Genomic DNA, 20804 nt, shown 5'->3' on the forward strand with positions numbered 1-20804 from the left:
TAATTTATATTTCCGATAATTTCTGCACATTTTTTATTTTAAAATCTAAGTAAAAAGGAGAGCATTATTTGTTAATATTGTACAACACAAATATTAGAGTAGGAGCAGGCCAAAACTTGGAGGTGCCAAACAAACGGTGCGGTGGCACATTAATTTTAATTTTATTTTTGGTCCCAATTTGCCATTCTATTCGAGACGAAAACGAATTTTTGACGGATCAGAGCATATCAAATCAAGAAAGTGATATCCTACACCTCGCCCTTTCCACTCTATTTACTTGACTGATCAAAATAAATTATATATTTTTTTATTTTTAAGTTTTATTTAGATTTATTATTTAATTCGGAGCAGATCAGGGCGGCGTGGGAGCACCGCCTACCTGAATCCATTTGCATCCTATTCTCAACGGCAAAGGCTTAATTTCGTATTAAGGCCCATCTGACGCTATTAAATAAAAGGGTAAACTTCAGGTACCATTCCTATGGTTTTGCACTTTCTCACTTTAGTGCCATGTATTTTAAAGTATATCAAGTTAGTGGCCTGTGGTTTCATTTTTATCTCTTCGTCAGCTTCTCCGTTAATATTTCGTTAAATTATATATAAAAAATTTCAGATACTCCACCTAAGTTTATCGAATATTCATTTTAGTACTCTTTAGTTTTAAATTTGTCACTGATTAACGAAAAAAATTAGTAAAATCGATAATAAAAAAATAAAAATAAAACCACGGGACACTAAATTGATACACTTTAAACCACGGGATGCCAAAGTGAGAAAGTGTGAAACCACAGGGGTGGTATTTGAAATTTTTCTTAGATAAAATAAAGTTGGAGTAAAATCATATAAAGATGTATTTTTACAGTATCCGATGATATCTCAGAAAATATATTGTAACAGACTCATCACAAAAATACGAAACACAATATTATATGTGAAAATAAATATAATTTTTTCCTTTTTTCTTTTTTCTTTTTTTTTTTTTTTTTTTTTTTTTGTTTGTTTGTTTGTTTCAGACGAAGCCAAAACCTTTGTGTGAACTGCTACCGCCGCTCCCTCCCTCGCCACCAAAAGTGGCGCCGGTCGAACTGGGACCCTCCATGTGGTGGGCCCCACTCCGACCCCAAGGGCCCCATGGTGGGTCCCACGGTCCCACTCCCATCCATAATTTTTTTGTATTTTTTTTAAAAAATGTTTATCACGCCTGGAGCCTGGTGGTGGGGTCCACGTATGACTCACCTAACCGTCCGCCACGTACACGCCGTGCGACGTCTTTGTCATTTAACTCGTTGGGTTAATTGTATTATTGGTCCCCAACCTTACCTAATTTTTTATTTTGGTCCTGAACTTTTTTCTATTAGGAGAATTTTTTTTTTTTTTTTAGAGGGCTGTACACTCTTTTTTTTTGAATGAATGCAATTGAAAATATAAAATAATTATGTTTCGAATTTGAAACCTTAATATTAATTATTAAATTTTTAGTCGCATGTACTACGTACGATTGGTATTAAATTCTTAATCTTTCGAATAAGTTGCACTATTTGTCCCAAAGTAATTTTTCATACGTAAGCTCAGCAAGACCAACCTTATCACCTTTTTTTTTTTATAGAGAAATCGCCCTAGAGCAAAAATTTATTTAAATAAAATGAGACGATACATAATTGAAAAAAGTCCTCAAAGAGGATCACACAATATATTTTTTTGCTAGACAGATCCCAATTAGCCAGTTGATTAGCTTGCATAGTATTTCTGAATAAGCGTGAATTTCATTCAAAAGAGAAGGCGTGATATTTGTCGACGAAGGATTGAGGCCCAATCTTATCATCTTTAGTTTCATTCGTCATATCTATGACCATCTGGACTTCACACTGAATACTTGTTGACTCTTTTGTAATCTTTTTTATGAACGTAAAAATATTCGTGATGAAGTTGATTGAAGGCTATCAAATCATGATTATAATAATCTATATTTATGATCGACCGTCCCTAGAGCAAGTGGCAAAGGGCTTGGTGGTTGGTACCCGAGGTTCAAAGTTTGAATCCTAGTTGATTCACATTTCCAGCTAAGTTTTTTCTAAATGAAATAAACGAAGCGAGTAGCGTACTACCTATCTTTCTAAAAAAAAAAAGAAAAATTATATTATGAGCTTGCAGGAATTTATTGGAGTTGAAAAGCTTTTCTATTTTCATTGGATTATTGAGAATGTTGTACAAATTACAGCATTTGGGTAATGTTGGTTATTAATCCAATTCAAAATCTTTCCCATAAATGAGAATTTTATTGGGGAATCTGAATACTACCCTCATTTCAGTTTAGATTATAAATATAGATGTAAATTTATTTTTAACATTCAAACTTTATATTTCAGTTTAAATTTTGAGTTTTTAGTTTTAATTTTAATTCGGGATTCAAAATTTCAATTTGTATTTAAATTTTGGATTCGGATTTTGTATTCAAATTTCAAGTTGTTTTGAATTCAATTTGGAGCTCCAGTTTAGATTTTGAATTCAATTTTAGTTTCAAATTTAGATTTTACATTTGAATTTCAAACTTCATTTTCATGTTTGATATTTGAATTTAAAATTTAAAATCTAAATTTAAATTCAAATTTCAAATTTAAATTTATGTATGGAATCAAATTCCAAATTCAAACATAAATTTTAGGTTTACATTTAAGTTTTAAATTCAAAGCCAGATTATATCAAAATTTCAAGTTCAGATTCAAAATTTGAGTTCGAATTTCAAATTCATATTCAAATTACGAAATTGAGTTTAAATTTAAATTCAAATTCAAAATTTAGATTTTAAATTTAGATTCATATTTTGAATTCAAAATTTCAAGTTTCAGACTCAATTTTTTGATTTTTAACTTCAATTTTTTTAAAAAATTTAGATTTGAAATTCAAATTTTAAATTCAAAGGTAAAAAAAAATTTTAAAGTATATGGATAATTATGAAAAACTGTATAACATAATATCTATATTACTTAAATTTTTTAATTAAACCAAATGCAGGAATTTATAATTATAGTAATCTTCAATGAGATAATTGTGCGAACCAAATATATGAATTATATAATTTTAATAATAATCTCATTATAACTAAAAATTTTAGATAATGAGATCCAAATGCCCTTGTTGATAGGAATTTGATTTGTTGGGTTGTAACTAAAACAAAATACAAGGGCTAATAAATTAACAAAAAAAAAAAAATTAGGAGCCAAATAAAAATCATGTAAAGGTTAATATTTTTTTGTTGACACTTTTGAACTTATTAAATCTTTTACGAATATATATATTTGAAACAAAAGATAAATAGATATTTTGAAATTTTACAGGGGTAGAGAGGTAATTTTCTCTTTGTCATTTTAATTTTTTAGCAAATACAATGCGAGCATTCAATTAATGGCTAACAATCAGGAGAGGCATTAAACTTTACAAATTTATAAACCTAACTAAATAAAATAAACTTAAATAATTTTCTTTTTTTAAAAAAAAAATTAAAAAGGAAAAAGATAAGGAGTGTGGTTCAAAACGTGCTATTGTTCGAGGGGCGTGCACACATTTTAACCCCAAGACACTGGGTCCCACTAGTGGGGCCCACATAACCGTGACATACAACCGTTACACGGAAACCGCCTCGGGTTCACGCTCACGGGCACTTGTAACGGATAACCGGTGACGCACCCAATTATGAAAAGATTAAACCCCGGAACCCGATCCGCTCCAACCCGTCTCGCACGAGCCTCTTGTGCGACACCCCCCCCCTCGCCACCCCGAACCGTCCGATCCGCCACGCGTCACGCATCCGAGCCCGGTCCACCGAAACCGTCACGCCGAAACCGCTTCGCTCCCGCTAATCGGTACCTTGGGCCCCACTCCACCCCCCCCGGCGCACCAAATCCATTGCCAAACACCACAGCCTCCATCGACCAATAAAACGCCGCCACGTGTCCTGTCGTCTAATCCCTATTGGTCATATTCGGTGTGTGGTGTTTTAAGGGGTTCAGCGGTGGGTACACTCCCCTCGTCTTATAGCGAGCGAGGGGGGGGAGACCAAGATGTCGCCTGGCCTTTCCCTCTTCCCCTTCCTCTCCCCGATTCTCTCAAATCACATGTAAGCGAAAAATCGCGATTCGAGCGATGCGAACCCAAAAAAAAAAAAAAAGAAGAAGAAGAAGAAGAGGAAAAAACCCTATTTGCGATAATAATGATCATTACTCGCTATTTTTGTCGAATTTTCACCCTGTTTTCTCCGATTTCTTCTACTCAGTTCTTAACTGATCGTTCGAATTTTGGGTAGGTCTAGTGATGGGGGGCGGAATCTGATCCGGATGTTGGAGGGCCACAACTTCCTCGGAGATCATGATTGATCAAGCGATCACAGGTTAGGGCGAACGGATCTTTCCCGATATTTTTTCCGCTTTTTTTTTTTTTTTTTTTTTTTTTTTTTTTTTGATGCGGCGGTGGTGTTGTTGCGGTGAGATCGAGTGTACTGTTTGATCTTTGGGGGCAGGATCGTGCGTGCGGAACGGAATTGGGGTTTCGGGATCGGGGATCTTGTGAGACGGGATTTGTTGGTTTGTGATCTTTTGTGCGTATTGCGGGTGAAGGCAAGGCATTGATTTGATCTCCGTGTTCTTGTTGTTGTTGTGGTCCGAGTAGTGTCAAGAGCACTACTTTTTTTCTTTTTTGGGGATCCCTCTTTTCAATTTTGAGTCTTGGTTTGTAGTTGGGTGCCTCTAGGATCGGTTTCTTTAGAGCCACTAGCGACTGATTTATTTTTAGTCTTTTTTTTTTTCTGATAAATTTGGAGAGTTAATTGTTGGTGCTAGTGAGAATTAAGTATAATTGGTGAATGCGAATTCATAAGATGTAATTTTGGTTCTTCTTAAAAAAAAAAAAGATTCTGTTTTTATTATGGTGGATTTGGTAAATAGTTCAAACGCTTTTGAGTGCGCTTTTGACACCCTTCTTTGGAAATCATACACACATTTTCGAATTTTGGTATAATAATAGTTCCGTCACACAGTTTAATTCTTTGGTTTGGGCCGTCGCTGTTGCGTTCAACATTAATCTGTTAGAGGGAGACAAGAACAAACCATTGGACATTCCGAGTCAATGCATTTGGAAGTAGATTGTGAAGCAATGTTTCCTTCCTAGCATTCAAAGTGTTTATTTGATTGCTATATTTCCATCTCTAATGGTTTATTTGAACTTTTCTAGTCATTCAACATACTCATTTATAGCATTGGAATAATATCTGAGTGACATCTGAGACCCATTGTATATTCTATTGCCGATAGGAAACTTTAAATGTTTTTAAAGAAAGGGATGAACACCCAGTGCCAATGTCGTGCTGATGCATGCTGAGATAAGGGGTCCATGCCGGTGCCATGCACCATTATACCAAGTTTTGACACAACACATGCTGCGTGCCTTATCCTCGTGGCCAAGTGTTGGCACCATAGGATAGCGTGGCATAGTAATCTAGCAATCCTTTTTGGACTCATCTCAAGCTTTCTTTATGCGAGCAAACATACCATTCTTTGTTGAAAATTTCGGAGAAAGTAATGCTAGTTTGCTTAAGCATATGAAATAGATCATTTGAGTGATAGAACAAGAATTAGTTAGAATAATAGAATGTAAAGTTGGCTTTGATTGGTTTACGTTTTGATTCTTATGGTTGAAATTATGGCTTGGAAGTGTGATTAGGACTATAAGAATTGCTTCTGTGTCAACACTGTCATAATTTATGTAAAGATTTTGCCTGTGTCCCAATATCCTCGCGCCTAAAGATATTTAGTGTTCCTACTAATCTTTTCTATTGTGATTTTCATTTTTTTCGTCTTTTCTTATGTCATCTTATTATCCACAGATAAAATGCAAGGAAACCGTGAGGCATCCTTTGGATGCCTCAAGGCAAATGCTTCTCAAGGAAGTGGCAATTCGATCGAAGGGTTTCCTGAGCCCAAAGATGAAAAAGTTAATTATTCAGGTGATAGTATCAAATCGGGTAATCCAATGATATGGGAGGCTTCTCCACCTCCAAATCAAGGCTACCCTCGACCCTTCTACAGACAAGAGATTTTAACATGGCCATACATCTATCCTGACTATCAAGTTCTTCGTCAAAGCCAACCACATGCAGTTGAGAACCATTTTTATCACATGAATCGGGATTACAGTTTTCCTGTTGAGAATCGAATTCAATATGTACCATACAAGCTGTTCTCTCAAGAATATCCCCATGATGTACAACTTCAGGAGTTTCAATATTTTGTGGTTATCGACTTTGAAGCAACGTGTGACAAGGACACAAATCCTCATCCGCAGGAGATCATTGAATTTCCATCTGTTTTAGTCAACAGTGTTACTGGACAACTTGAAGCATCCTTTCAAACTTATGTGCGGCCTGCATATCATCAACTTCTCACTGATTTTTGCAAGGAGCTCACTGGTATCCAGCAGATTCAGGTTAATATGGTTCTATTTTCGTCAATTTCATTCTTTTTTAGCTTGTGGAATAGTTAACAATTGGTTGTGGCATCTTGCTATTCGCTAGAATTTTTTGGTATGAGTTTTTCTGCTTTAGAAATCTGCTCTGCCTTTTATAATACTTAGAATTATTGCACATGTTTATATTCAAGATATACTGAAATATCGTACTCTACAATCACTTCGATCTTTTAGTTTCCTTGGTTTTATAGTGCATGATAGTTCACCCTTGGGATCAATCATATTTTCTTTTATGTTTCTTGTTTTTCTACCTTTTCAAGAAAGAAATGTTCTTCGAAAAATATCTATGCCAGATGTGGTTAAAGAATTTATTGAATGCTTTGCAGTCAATTGAATATTTTGAGGTGTCAAGCATTTGTAGGGGACAAACTTCTGCGGGCATTTCCAATTTTGTCTGTCTACTCCGCACCATTCTTTATGAGCATACCCTTGCAAATTGAAGATTTGTTCTACTAAACTGTACGGTATTTAGCGTGAACTTGTTGATGTTGGTTCCATATTTTAGGTTGCTTTGTATTTAGAGAAGTTCAGTAGAGTTTTTATGGATATGAAGGATTTACACTTTTTGTACTGCCTAATGAGCAAGAAATCGTGCATGTGTTTCTTGAACTTTGACATAATTAACTCTGAACCTGATAGTACAATGAAGTGACCTCTACCGGCAATAGTTTTTGCCTATTACTATACCAAACTTAACCATATCAAATGGGCTCTGCTAAAATATATGTTTTTCTTGCGAAGCAACTTTTGGAGATTATTTGAAGTTATGCATTATATTGAATGTTGAATAATAATTTAAATTAAATGCTGAATGTCCTATAACATAAACTGAATCTAGAATGTTTGTATGCCGAATGGTTGTAAGCTAGGTGCCTATATGCAGAATTGCTAAACGTGATCATCTCGTAAATTATTGGGTGACTGCTGTTACGATATATCTTAGAATGACACATGCTATTGGCCGCATGAGCAGAATAACTTAACCCACTAATTTTATAACTAACATCTCTCACCTCATAAGTCATTCCACTCATCTAGTAGCTTATCCCACTCATATAAAGGACTTCTCTACGAGAGAGTCTCTTCTTCCTTTTTCGTCCTTGTCTATGAGCAAGTCTCTTCTTCCTCTTTTGCCACTGTCTATGAGAAAGCTTCTTATTGCTTTTTCACCACCTTTTTCGATGCTCTCACCTCGGCTTGAACTTAGAAGTGTTGAACGTTTGGTAAAAAGAAAGGAAAATTTTTCATGGCTAAATTATTCTAACAAGAATGAAAAATTCCATCTGCTGCTACATTCTGTGCTGTGAAACTTGAGTTGCAGATAAAAGAAAAAAGTGTATGCCTACCCAAACAAGGCCATTATGTTTTGCCGCTTCAAATATGAACTTTTTATATTTGCATTAGGTGTCCTAGTTTAGGACATATAGCTATCCTAGTTTAGGGTGCAAGTTTCGACCTGTTTGCCATCTGGATATCCTACAATAGTAAAACTTTTGTTTAACATTCTTTTTGGTGATTTGTTTTTAATCTAATTTATGATACATGTTACCCAAGTTTGTTGTGAATTTTATTTTTTTGAAATTTTAATCTGTTAGTTGAAATAAGGTACCTACTTCTGGTTCCTTTTGCTGAAGTTTTACAATCTACTATTAATATAAAAAATATATGGTCTCAAATTGGGTCTTATTGAACTCAAAATAATTTAGTAGTAATTTCTCACTCATTGGGTGCATCAGAACCTCACTTATGTGACATGAAAGCTTGGGTCTCCTTTTTTGGACTTACCCTCTATTTCTGGGTCAAATGATTGGTTGGGCAGAATAATGTTTTTTCTTAATATTCAAATGTGACAAGCTGCTAGAAGGTGGATATTAGTGTTCTGGTACATTTATTAAGGTGCAGGATAGATTTTTTTTGGGGTCACCTGTGGTGTGTGTGATTTCATTTGTCTATTTGATGTATAACTTTATCGATTGAAACAAACTGACTCTTTGGAACAAATGTATTTGTGACAGTTATTTTCACAGGTTAAAGATAGTAGTTTACGCAGCTACTTACTGGCTGACAAATATAGTCGTAGAGTTCCAAATTACATTATTTTTTCCAAATGGAGAGAGAATTGTTTCGAAATTTCACTTAATAGGATACCTTGTAGAGCCTGTTTTCTGAAGTGAGGTGAATCTGTAGGCAAGATATTGCAAGCTTTCACAGGCAAGCTAGCATTATGGGATTCAGATATAATTCATGCCTTGTGACTTTGTGATGTCCTATATCTTGGTCCATTTTTGCAAATCGTGGTGCAAAAGATAATATATTTTCTTGCAGGTATGCAAATTAGCTTTCATGCCAAGATATATTAACTCAAGTATTTGTGTGGAAGTTGTCAAGCCATATATTTCTTTTTAGGCCGTCCACTGTTTTATACAACTCCTCTCTACCATATATTTCTAGGAATTTGTAAATTTCAGCCTTTTTCTCTAAGTGTTATTTGATGTGTCAAATATATTTAACTATATTTAATTAGTTGTAATTTGCTTCTGTTAGTGTTACACTTCATTTGATCTTATCCAGATTTGGCATGATCTTTATCTAGATCTAATAGTTATATCTGGATTGTCTATTTCCTGATTGTAGGGGTTTAGAAGAGTCCTATTATGATCCAAAGAAGTATTCAAACTGTTAAAATTCGTAGCAAGGATAGCATTGGTTTGTTATTTACATGGTCGTTTTACTTCTACATGAACAAATTCATTTGTTTTTTCAGCTGGACTTCACCCTCTTCTCAATTTATCTCTAATTCTCACTTGGTATCGTCTTCTTCTTTTCTCCTTTTTAATTTCTTCATGAATATTAAAATGTTATTATATATTTTAATCTTTTGGCATAAGGCTCAAACTAAATGGGATTCCAATTGCATTTTTTGGTCTAATCTATTGTTTAAGCGAACTGAATCTTAGTAACAACAACTGATGCGGGATGGATTTCGAGATGGATTTCAAGATATCAGGGCAAGGACTTGTATTAGGGATATTTTCCTTGACTAAATAGAAGGATGGTTGAATAGGAGGGGATGTCGAGGGATTTGGGGTTATAACGTGAGTCATAAAAATGTTTCCAAATCCTTTCATTCCGGTGGCTGCATTCTAGCTTGGAAGTAACGCAGTGCACAGGCTTTTTAAATTAAAACTCATACTGTTGTTTTCTTTTTGCAAAAAATATTTCCTTCATTTTTCTTTTTAGCTCGCATTTGATGTTTTAGGACCAATCTTTGCTCCATTATAGGATAATGATCTAGAGTTTTAAATGATTTGTCCACATTCCAGAGTTTCACAAGTTTGCATTATGCAGCGATCGCTTGAACCATGCATCGTGGTCATGTAGTTGGTTTTTTTTTGTTGGGGGGTTGGGGGGGTGCAAAAAGTTGGTTCTAAAATCTAAACTGGTTTAACCTTTGCCTTAATATAAATGATTTTGCGTCTAGGGCTAGTTTAATGTCATGCTTGGTTTGATGATTTGCACTTTTCTTTTTAAAACTAGTGAACTTCTACATGTAGAAGAATCTAGGGGTGTGTTTGGTTCGCAGTCGGAATCGGTATCGGAATCCGAATAAATCCATTCCGCCCGGATTGGAAAAAGGGGTAATTAGGGGGATTCCCATTCACCTGGAAATCGTAATCGGAATCGGAATGAAAATCCCGCATACCAAATACGGACAAATGGATTCATCCAATTTCGATTCCAGGGTGAAAAAGAGGCGAACCAAACACGCCCTAGGTGCTAGTCCTAGGAACCTTTAAAAGTATCTTATAGCTGTCTGTCTTATCGGGGTCATACTTGCATAATCTCTGCAAGATGCTTTAACTACAAGCGAAGATACATGGGGAACTACTTATAGAGAAGAAACAATACCAGAGGCTTATTGTCCTATTAATGTGGTGGCTGTTGGAGATCCTGTAGTGTGATGAGTACATATATTAATCAAGGATTTAAGTGCCGTGGCACGGGGTCGTGCCGGAAACTTGCCGGCATGGTACGGCACGGTGCGTGCCCAGCCGTGCCGATGCGTGCCGGTCAAAAAAATTCTTGTGTGCCGACGCATAATAACATGAAATATTTATTTTCTTTAGCAACAAAATATTCTAACTATTTATTATGTCTTTTTATCCTATCTTTTGAACTTTATTGAGGAAATTACATACTAATTTAAAGAATTGAGGGTTTTGAGCTGTGCCGTTGGCATGGGGTCTGTATCGTGCCGGTATCTTGTTGGCACGGTACGGCACGGTGGATACAGCCCGTCCCGACGGGTACTTAAAACCTTGATATTGATCTTTCAACTTTGGATGTTTTCTAATAAGCCCACAAAAATCATGTTTGGACAGGATAGTTCCTCAAGGGCTGATCATGTGAGACATTGTCATGCATCTTTTATTAAGCTAATATGCTTTACTGTAAATGTGAAAAGACAATTTTTTGACAGATGGCCGTTATACCTTTTGTGTTGTTATTTCAAGAGTGCTGAGTTAGGGTAGTAGACAATGGAATCTTTATTCTTGTAATGTTGCTGGAAGTGCAACTGAAGAGAAGGAACCTCCTCTAATGGTTGATTCCTTTAAAATAGTTATCAACTACAGAATTTTATATTGGTGCGCATTTATTCAGTCCTAGACATCTCAAGGTCATCCTGATATGAGCGGAGGTACTGTTTGATTCAGCCCTGTCATTTCAATCCACCTATCCCTTCGGTAGTGAAACATGCCTTCTTAGTTGTTCTGTAAGGTCAATGAAGCAAGAATGAACCCATTTCCTCGCTGAATGGATTTAGTATCTTTATGTCTTCGCCTGGTTACCTAACCTAGCACTTACTCGGTCTGTAATGATCAAAATAGAATCTTAGTATATTTTCTGTGCCACTTTCTTTACTGCCCAACAATGCTATCTATGCATTTAGTACTCTTAAAGGATTGTGTTTTTACAATAATCTTGATTTATTAACACTAATGCTTTTGTAATGTTTTTGAGAAAAGGCAGTCTTCAATCCCTTTCTTAAATTCACAACAGCGTTCTTGCCTTTTCTTTTTTTGCTTATCCTCCCCTAACTTGTGGTTTTCCTCCTCCAGCAACTTTTCCTTTTGATTCATAGAACATTGTATTTTGTAATTTGAGATGATTTGGTTGAAATTTTAATCTGTTGCATATCTGCAGCCTTATTGTAATGGGCTTGTGTCCGATGATGGTTGGTAGAATAGCATTAACCTGTTCTTTTCCGTATACTTCTAGGTGGACAGAGGTGTTTCCCTGAGCGAAGCTCTGCTTATGCATGATAAGTGGTTGGAGGACAAAGGGATTAAGCACAAGAACTTTGCTGTGGTGACTTGGTCTAATTGGGATTGTCGTGTAATGTTGGAGTCAGAATGCAGATTCAAAAGGATTAGGAAGCCTCCCTACTTCAATAGGTAGAGAAATTATCATTTCTTTTCCATCTAATTTGGTGGTAGTCCATCACGCCCTTTTATCTATTATCAAAGGATTTACCATGCCACCCATGCTCCCCTGTGCCAGCCCGGACCGTACCATGCTGAGGCTGTGTCGGCACATGGCACAGGTTTATGTCCATATCGTATATATATATATGAGCTTTGGCATTTTTGTGTTTTTTTGTGATGAAAATTCTACAAAAGTTCAAACATAATGGGATCTTCTTTTAATTCAAAAATACAAATAAGATCTCCCCCAAAATTTATTTTATCATTTTAGATGTTTCAAATTTATTTATGGTAGTGTTTTTCTATAAATTTTATCCAATTATGACTTAAGTTTTGTTTTCACACATGTTATTATAGTACATATAATTTAAATTTCAAGTGATTATTAAGCTTTTTATGGCTCTATTCTTTCTAAATTGTGCATGATATAACATTTGAGATATTTTTATCGCTGTAAGGGAAATTAAAACAATCCAGAAAGCTAATTTTTCTTAAAAAAAAAAAAAAGAAGACTCGTGTCAATGTGCAGTGTGGCAGTGGCGGTGGAGGGCGTGCTGACATTGGCACGCTCCGTGCCACTGTGCCTTGGCGTGCCGTGCTGCAGCCACAACAGTATGGGACGTGCCAGTGGCATGACAATTCTTCTTGTTATCAGACTATCCTCAACAAGCAGGACTGCCCTTATCCAGTGGCAACAATTGTTGAAATTTTGCGTCAAATGGGTGTCTTGGTTCTATATTGAGAGAAAATAGCACTGACTTGCAATCAAGGATTTCAAATGAATTGGATTTGTGGTGGGTCCTTTTGCTCGAAACAAGATGAGATTCATTGAATTCCCCATTGTTTCCTTTTCTCTTATTCTTCTTATCTTTGAAAAACCCAAGTTATCTAATTTGCCGACCCTTATCGAAATTTGCCAGAGTTGGTGAAAAATCACGGAGTAAAAAGGTTCCAAAAAATGTGATTCAGGGAAGCAGAGTAGGTATTACTACAAATTCTGCGATTTGGATTTTGCCAAACAACATATAGATCCTGCCTGCTAATACATTCCTGTTTGCTATTAAGTTTTTATGGTATCACGGATCTGTTATTTTCAACTCACAGGCTATGATTTGTGGCTTTCTTTCAAGAGTAGTTAAAAGACCGAAGTTTGTTTCCACGGTAATAGTGATATAATTTATTTTTAACCATTCTGATTGGATAGGTGGATCAACTTAAAGGTCCCATTCCAGGAGGTATTTGGCGGCATGCGCTGCAATCTAAAGGAGGCGGTCCAGCTGGCGGGCTTGGCATGGGAGGGCCGTGCACACTGCGGCCTCGACGACGCGCGCAACACCGCTCGCCTCCTTGCCCTCCTCATGCACCGCGGCTTCAAATTCTCCATCACCAATTCTCTCATGACCGACCCATCCATCCGCCCGTTAACAACCCATCAGCCGATCCCGGACCGTCCATCCGACCCGAACCATTACCAAACCCTAAAGCCGAAAGATCTGGTGGCGCCCCCTGTCCAGTTCCATCCGCTCATGGATCCCGTGGGGAAGGATAGGCACATGTACTGCTTCTGCGGCGTGCTGAGCAGCCGCTGCGTGGTTCGCAAACCCGGACCCACCCAGGGGCGCTGCTTCTTCGGGTGCGGCAACTGGACGACTGCAAGGCGGGCGCTCTGTAACTACTTCGTGTGGGCATCACCATAAAAGATCTCTAGGATCTGGTCTCTCTGGCGATCTGCACAAGAATCGGTGAGGTACTGCAAAACCGCCGGAGGGAATAAGTTAAATAGGTGCTTGGGTGATCTTTCGTCGTATATATTATATATAAGTATATATAGATAGAGCTCTTTGCTCATGTGGGAATGGAAGATCTCTAGGTAGTGTCTAAAGCTGTGATACTGACTTCTTGTTTGATAGAAGAGAATGGGGATCAGATGCTGCTTAGGATACATTGACCTCTAAATAATCTCTCAGTTGTGGACCTTTTTTTTTTTTTTTTTTTTTTTTTTTTTATAAACCCTTCTTCTTCATCTTCTTCTTAACTTTGTCTAATGGAGGCTTGCTTTGTGCAATTATGGTTTCTGCTACTAAACAAGCAAAGTTGTCTCTGAGGATGAAGATGAAATGAATTGGAGAATGGAATTGGAGAATGGACAACATATGGAGTAGTAAACTTTAGCTGCTGATTCTTAGTGTATCATATCTTAAAGATCTAGATATTTGTAGTTGAATTATACCACCATCTGTTTCTTTTTACATGTTTTGCCTTTGTAGTATTGAAAAATGTGGCAACATAAAAATGACTTTTTCTTTCTGATGCAATGGTAGAAATTATATATTAATATATATTATATTATAAATATATATATATATATATTAGGGTGTATTCACACAATTTTATGTAACTAAACTGCTTTTAATTAAGGGAAAACTTCAAAAACCCCCTTTGTGGTTTCGTACTTTTTCACTTTAGTACCCTATGGTTTAAAGTGTATCAATTTGGTGCCATGTAGTTTTCTTTTTATCTTTTCGTCAGCTTTTTCATTAATATTTTGTTAAATTATATACAAAAAACTTCAGATATCCACTTAGGTTTATCGAATATATTCACTTTAATATCCTTTAATTTTAATTTTTTCACTGATTTAAGAAAAAAAAAAGTGAAATTGATAATAAAAAGAAAAAAATGAAACAATAGGGCACTAAATTGATACAGTTTATACCACAGGGCACTAAAGTGAAAACGTGCGAAACCACGGGGTTTTTTTTGAAGTTTTCCTTTTAATTAACTAGTTTTCAGCTATTCCTTGTACAAATTGACGTTTCTAAACACATATTTTAGCAATTTTAGATGGATAAGTTATGGCTACCTAAATGCAGCTATATAGATTTTTGAAAGAATAAAGTGCCTTTCTGCATGTAGAAAGAGAGACAAGAGGATAAATGATAAGAATATTAGACTATAACAAAGAAGATAATTATATACTGCATGGGAAGAATCTTTAAAAAAAAAAAATTACTCTAATCCAACATAAATGATGTGATAATTTGTATATCAACCTATAAAAACTAAAGGCAAGATATATGATGATACAAATTACCTGGAACAATTTTAAAAAAAAAGTTAATATACCTCTGGGTAAATGTGTTGCACACATTATTTACCTCTGCTAGCTGTGTATCTCTGGGTTTCACCATTATGCATTTCATTTTGTGGGTCAATCACACCACTAATTTTCAAACTGTTACGCAGGATGTAGTTTAGTTCTCCAACTCTAATCTGCGACCTTTAATACTCAAAACTATCTAAGTCTCCTGCAATTAAATTTCTCTATTTGCTATTCCTTTTAAATAATATTAAGGAGGTTTCGCATTGACATAAAAACTATCGACCGCCTCAGCGCAAGTAGCAGAGGGCGTATTGGTTGGTACACAAGATTCTAAGTTTGTAACTTAGTTGCTTCATATTACCAAGTTAAGTTCATTTCTAAAAAAGTAAAATTGATATAAAAACTTTTCGGTACCGGCGCTTCAAAAAATAATAAATATCGGGCCCTATAATATAAGCACAACTTGTCGAATACAAGAAGATAGTTTACTGAACCTGTTTTTTTTTTAGGCATGAAATCCGCATAATAGATTTGAGGTTTTTAGGCATTAATTAATCTTGAAAGGATAAATTAATATCAGTTAATACAATGTCTTAGACTAATGACAAGAACCGCAGCATGAAATAAAATATTAGTGGAGATCCAATTTCAATCAAAACATATAATAAGCAAGCTGAATCCTAAAGTAGGTTTCTTATGTTTAAAACTCTATAAACATATGTCCATTTGTATTGAATATGCATGAGTAGATCATAACCTTTCACATGTTGCTTCTAATAAGTTGTACAAGTTTGCGCTAAACCTTCTCTTTAATCGACAACTGGTTAAACTAAACTACTTGCTAAATTTCAACAACATTCGACATTTGTTTATTTGTTTCTTTGTTTCTGGTTCGCGACATTTCCCACTATTTTGACTTATATTCTTGGTTATCTTAGAATAGCAGGGTAACATAGCGATTAGCAAATAGTTACTTCCTCTTAAGTTTATCCTTGAAACAAACTATGCCATATATTACAAAATTGATCAAAATATCATAACACAACTCACACTTCATTTTATTACATACATCATCATATAACACCAATATACAAATGGCAGTAAGTTTTGGAGAAAACACATGCTATGCAGCAAAATGTATCTCTCAATGAATGTCCAATATTTACAGATACATAATCCCTGTCCCCAAACTGTAGCATAGGCTGGATAAGTTGATGCAGCTGGAAATTTGAAATATATGCCGGCGCAGAGATTCTTACTAAATCAAGCCACCATACAGCAGTTAAGATAGCGCAGAAACTTCTTTCTTTTCTGCATGAAATTAAAGAGAGTGTAAAAAAGAATTATAAACCAAGGGCACTATTTTGAATGCCGATGCACGCATATTCCCATCTCCCACAATTTCGAATTATGATGTTCCATTTGGCCATTAATAACTTTTTTGGATCTTTTCAGATAATGATGGCTGTCAAATAATCTCTTATTCTTTTATGTCATATGTCGAGTTTTACTTCCTCTTTCTGAAAAAATCACTTCTATCAGACAAGGAAGATATTCTTTTTTTTCTCAATGATAGTAATTCTGTAAGTGATAGTGAAATTGTAATATCTGCATGGAATCCGTATTAATTCCCACTTCGGCATATTTTTCGCTACCCTTGAAGTTACGGTAGCCTCGCGAACACTATTCTAACTGTAGATTCACCCAATTCCACATTGTTCATATTTTCATCAAGCTGCTCGACAGCGTATGAATGCCTGCAGCCCTGCAGGTCCTTTTCATTAGCTCTCTCTCGACAGCGTGTTATTGTCAGAAACTACAAAAATTAAGTTACTAACTGATAACGCGAAATGAACTTCTGCATTACCAGGGCTGGCAATTGCAGTATGAGTTACTTGCTCTTCTTAACTTCAACAGAAGAGAATCGAGTTATATCTAAATATTCTTCATTAATTAGTTCACTATACCAAGAAAAGCATAAAATAGTCGCATTAAATTTAGTTCCTATAAAAGCTAATCCTAATAAGATGCAACCAAAAAAACCGCAACGATGCATATTAATACGGTAGTGTGGTTCTACGCTACGTTGTGTGGAACTATCATTTGATATGTTAGCAAACATTAATATACACACTCTTAAAGACCACTGCAGTATCTGAAAACTAAGATCACAGAAGCCTCAATGTTGCGATTCCTCGAAGTCAAACAAGTTAGTTTATCAATCAGAGAAGGAGACATGCAATGCAAGAAGAGACTGAACATATAATTCGATCGACAGAACACAAGGGAACGGAAGACTACCCTCACGCTGCCATCTTCGTAGCGCTGATACGTCATGAGCTCTGCTTCATTTCCAAGGCTCGCCCGCCTCACGTCAGTTTTCTGCTGCTTCCTATTAGCGCGGGCGCGCGAGAAGACCATGGAATAGTCCGGCGTGCCGGCCTTCTGATCCCACCCTCCAAATTGAGGAACAGACATCCAGACATTTTTCTGAAATCCAATCAAGCACAGCACCAGAAGTAAGCAAGTACTCAGAAAAGAACTCAAAGTGCAGAATGTATTTACATAATGCCGAATGATGTTACAAAGACATGCAGAACAAAATCCATGCACAAAATTATAGGAAATGGATCAAGCAAAGGATTCCGAGGGATTGCAACATTGAGGCAGGGTGATCTCTCCACTGACATCTGATAAAAACTTGACTGACACACAGAAGATTAGCATGAGGGCGAAATGTCCAAAATTTTACATCAATAATTTGAAATAGTCCCTAGCGCAAGTGGCAAAGAGTTTGGTGGCTGGTATCCGAGATCCCAAGTTCGAAATATAGTTGATTCACATTTCGAGCTAAGTTTATTTCTAAAAGAAATAAACGAAGCAGATAGCATAATACTTTTCTCTCAAAAAAAAAATTGAAATAATGTGACATTAATACAATTTATATGATGGTGATAAATTCTAGGTATCAGAAGAAGCCTATCTGGATGCAATGACCATTTTGTTTGGCGCATCTCTTTTGTTCAATAAAAAAGAATGCAATAATTATTAGATGAAAAGTATGATTAGATGGAATGTACTATCCTAACAAATCGACGGCCATGGTCTTGCAAGAGCCTAGAAACAAAATCCTGATTTACAATCATAAAAAAAAAAATCCAAATACAAAAATTATGATTGCATAACTTGTTTCGACATTCAAACAGATCCTATGGGCCTTGGGCCCATTTCGATGCATAAGCATCTTGCTCAGCATTCTTTTTGATTTACGTAAGAAATTTACTGGCGTACCTTATTCGATCTGCAAGATTATTTTCTCGGAATAATATATATAATCTCGTAAGTTAAATATACTATCGAATCAAATCATAGACGGCGACGGCGAGACCATTCGAAGAGCAAAAATCAAAATCCTAGCTTCTAATTACAAGAAAAGAAAAACTCTCGCCCCAAACAAGTTATTATTAGATTACTTATTTCCACATCCAAACATGGCCTGAACTTAATTCCATCTTGTGGGTGCAAGACAACAACAACAACAATTGATCGAATTTGGGGGAGAAACAACATAAGAAAAAGTGTAAACCACTACTCAAAATTCATCTAAACCAATTAAATGAAAAAAAAATAAATTAAAATATAATTATATGAGTAAAAAAAAAAGAAATGGTAATTTTATTTTATGTTCCATGAAGTACCTCCTTGCGGTTCTCCATGGCAGGGTTAATTGTGAGGAGGGTGGGGGGGAATCCTTGGGAGTGCACTACTACCAATGTTTTAATCCTTAAAATGTGTATATATATTATAATAATAATAATAATAATAAATAATAAATAATTTATAATATATGTATATTAGGAAAAGGTGGGCTCCACAAATTGCCCTAAAATTTTCCTTGTTTCTCTCCGTTTTCAATGGACGTCCATTTCTCTTACCCCGCTCTATTGTTTTTTCTGTTTTTTTTTTTGTTTTTTTTTTCTTTTTCTTGTTTTAAAAGTTCTAAATTATATATTTACACCTGTAAAAATTTTAATTATTAATAGATAATTATTGAGCAAGGTGTCACAAACTAATAATGTTTTCGCGTACAAAGTTCATGCAGCGCCGTTTTTCTCCGTTTATTTGTTAGTTGGAAGTTAGATGCTCTACGACTAGTGCAAAAAAAAAAAAAAAAAAAAACAAAAGATAAAAATTTTACCAAAAAACTAAAACTAAATTGTAAAAAACTCTCTTATAAATATTTTTTTTAATTACTTTCTATTCCTAACTTTCAAAAAATCTATATTTACTTCCTCAACATTTTAGTTGATGAATTTAGGCCCTCTCTTTCAGGGTTCTATTATTATTTTTCCATCTATTTCTTATAATTTACTTCCTCAAAAATGAATAAGTAAATATTTATAGAAGAATTTTCTGTAATTTGACCAAAGACTAAACAATTTTATTTTTTAGAGAATAAAAAATATAAATACAATTTCTTTTCTTTGGTGTGATTCTTTTTCACTATTTATAGGCCTCTATGGTACATTGCATAAATCTACTAAACTATCTGTATAGATATAAAGAGTTCCCTTAGCTTTTGGACTTCCGCAGAACAGTTTCTACAATTTTAACTGCTTCTAGAATAGTGCATCTTCCGTTGCTCAACTTGCAAAAAGTGTTTAAGAATATTGGCTAATTTTTTTTATAAAAAAATCGTTGACAGTGCTGTAACTAATTCAGACAAAATATGGGCATCGTCTCCGACCTACTAGTTTGGGGTGACGTGGATGGGCATGTGGTTAGCGCATGCCCATCTCAACCCTCCCTTTCTCTTCGTCTGCTTCTCTCTCTCTCTCTCTCTAAAAAATTAAGGCGCACGAATTTTTGNGCAACTCCTGACGTTGGCATTTGCCTAAGTTCGAAATCTTGCTATTTTATATTTTCAGTTAAATTTATTTCTGAAAAAAAAAGAGAAAAGCCCATTGCCTTTCTTTCAAAAGAAAAAAAAAAAAAAACCCAATAGCCTAGCGGATGCAAGAATTTTCCCATAGTTAATGTAAGGCTACTCATTGTTTTGTACTTGACGGATTGTCCGGGCCTAGGAATGTAATGTGGACCATTTGAGCGGGAACAGCCTACATTTAGTCGAGCCGAAATGTGCCAGAGACCCCAAAGTCGAGCCGTGCCGTGCCTGGCCAAAGTTTTTAGACCCCCCGCCCGGATGGCACGGGCCATGCCGGACCGTGCCAGGCTTTAGGCCAGAAGTTGGGCCGGCTTGGGCCACACGAGCCCTGCCGGAGCCTTCCCTTAAGCCCGGCATGGCCCGGGCCTGCATCGTGCCGGACCGTGCCGTGCCATCTGGTTCATCTAGCAGGGACAATCCGGTACAAACGCTACAGTACTCATGTCGTGCCTCGACCCGGCCCACTCTCGTGCCAAGTCAGGTGGCCTGCGGGCCGTCCAGCTCGTTTTACACCCCTATCCGGGCCTTACATTTTATTTTTTTTTTTTGAAAACGGGTCGGATAAACTCGACCCGAGAATTCGAAAATTATGGACTGGAATTTTACAATTCGACCCCAATTGGGGTTCGGATTCAAGTTCACTATAATTCTTCCAATTTCGAATATGGAAACTAAAAACTGATTTTGATATATTTTCAACAGATTACAGCATCTTTAATTCCATTTTTAATATTAATTTTTTAGAATTTGTAAG

The 20804-nt window shown here is 35.8% G+C and overlaps 2 protein-coding genes across 6 annotated transcripts; one reads left to right on the plus strand and one right to left on the minus strand.

Annotated features, from left to right (window-relative positions):
- On the plus strand, positions 4038–14251 carry LOC109708820 (ERI1 exoribonuclease 2-like). Of its 5 annotated transcripts, none has more exons than XM_020230671.1 (5): positions 4038–4114; positions 4301–4384; positions 5876–6474; positions 11797–11972; positions 13207–14251. In XM_020230671.1, the coding sequence occupies exons 2-5, from the start codon at positions 4363–4365 to the stop codon at positions 13697–13699; spliced, it is 1290 nt and encodes a 429-aa protein (XP_020086260.1). In that variant the 5' UTR covers positions 4038–4114; positions 4301–4362; the 3' UTR covers positions 13700–14251. The 5 variants fall into 5 exon arrangements, with proteins under 5 accessions (XP_020086260.1, XP_020086262.1, XP_020086261.1 ...); XM_020230673.1 differs by lacking the exon at positions 4038–4114 and adding an exon at positions 4514–4610 and having other exon boundaries at positions 4152–4384; XM_020230672.1 differs by lacking the exon at positions 4038–4114 and having other exon boundaries at positions 4152–4384.
- LOC109709542 lies at positions 16086–18890 on the minus strand. The gene is made up of 3 exons (XM_020231825.1): positions 18804–18890; positions 17407–17595; positions 16086–16416 (listed from the first exon to the last, which is right to left on the minus strand). Exons 1-3 carry the CDS (start codon positions 18819–18821, stop codon positions 16369–16371), a joined length of 255 nt encoding a protein of 84 aa, XP_020087414.1. The 5' UTR covers positions 18822–18890; the 3' UTR covers positions 16086–16368.

Source organism: Ananas comosus, linkage group 4, assembly GCF_001540865.1.
Source record: "Ananas comosus cultivar F153 linkage group 4, ASM154086v1, whole genome shotgun sequence".
NCBI lineage: Eukaryota > Viridiplantae > Streptophyta > Magnoliopsida > Poales > Bromeliaceae > Ananas > Ananas comosus.

What these genes read in the sequence shown, in the direction of transcription:
- LOC109709542 (XM_020231825.1), bottom strand. An exon ending in ACGAAGATGGCAGCGTGAGG is followed by an intron (nt 16,417 to 17,406) that starts GTAGTCTTCCGT and finishes AATTTCATGCAG; the next exon opens with AAAAGAAAGAAGTTTCTGCG.
- LOC109708820 (XM_020230670.1), top strand. Translation starts at nt 5,383, where the DNA reads ATGCCGGTGCCATGCACCATTATACCAAGTTTTGACACAACACATGCT. An exon ending in CCATAGGATAGCGTGGCATA is followed by an intron (nt 5,483 to 5,875) that starts GTAATCTAGCAA and finishes TATTATCCACAG; the next exon opens with ATAAAATGCAAGGAAACCGT. An exon ending in CTGGTATCCAGCAGATTCAG is followed by an intron (nt 6,475 to 11,796) that starts GTTAATATGGTT and finishes GTATACTTCTAG; the next exon opens with GTGGACAGAGGTGTTTCCCT.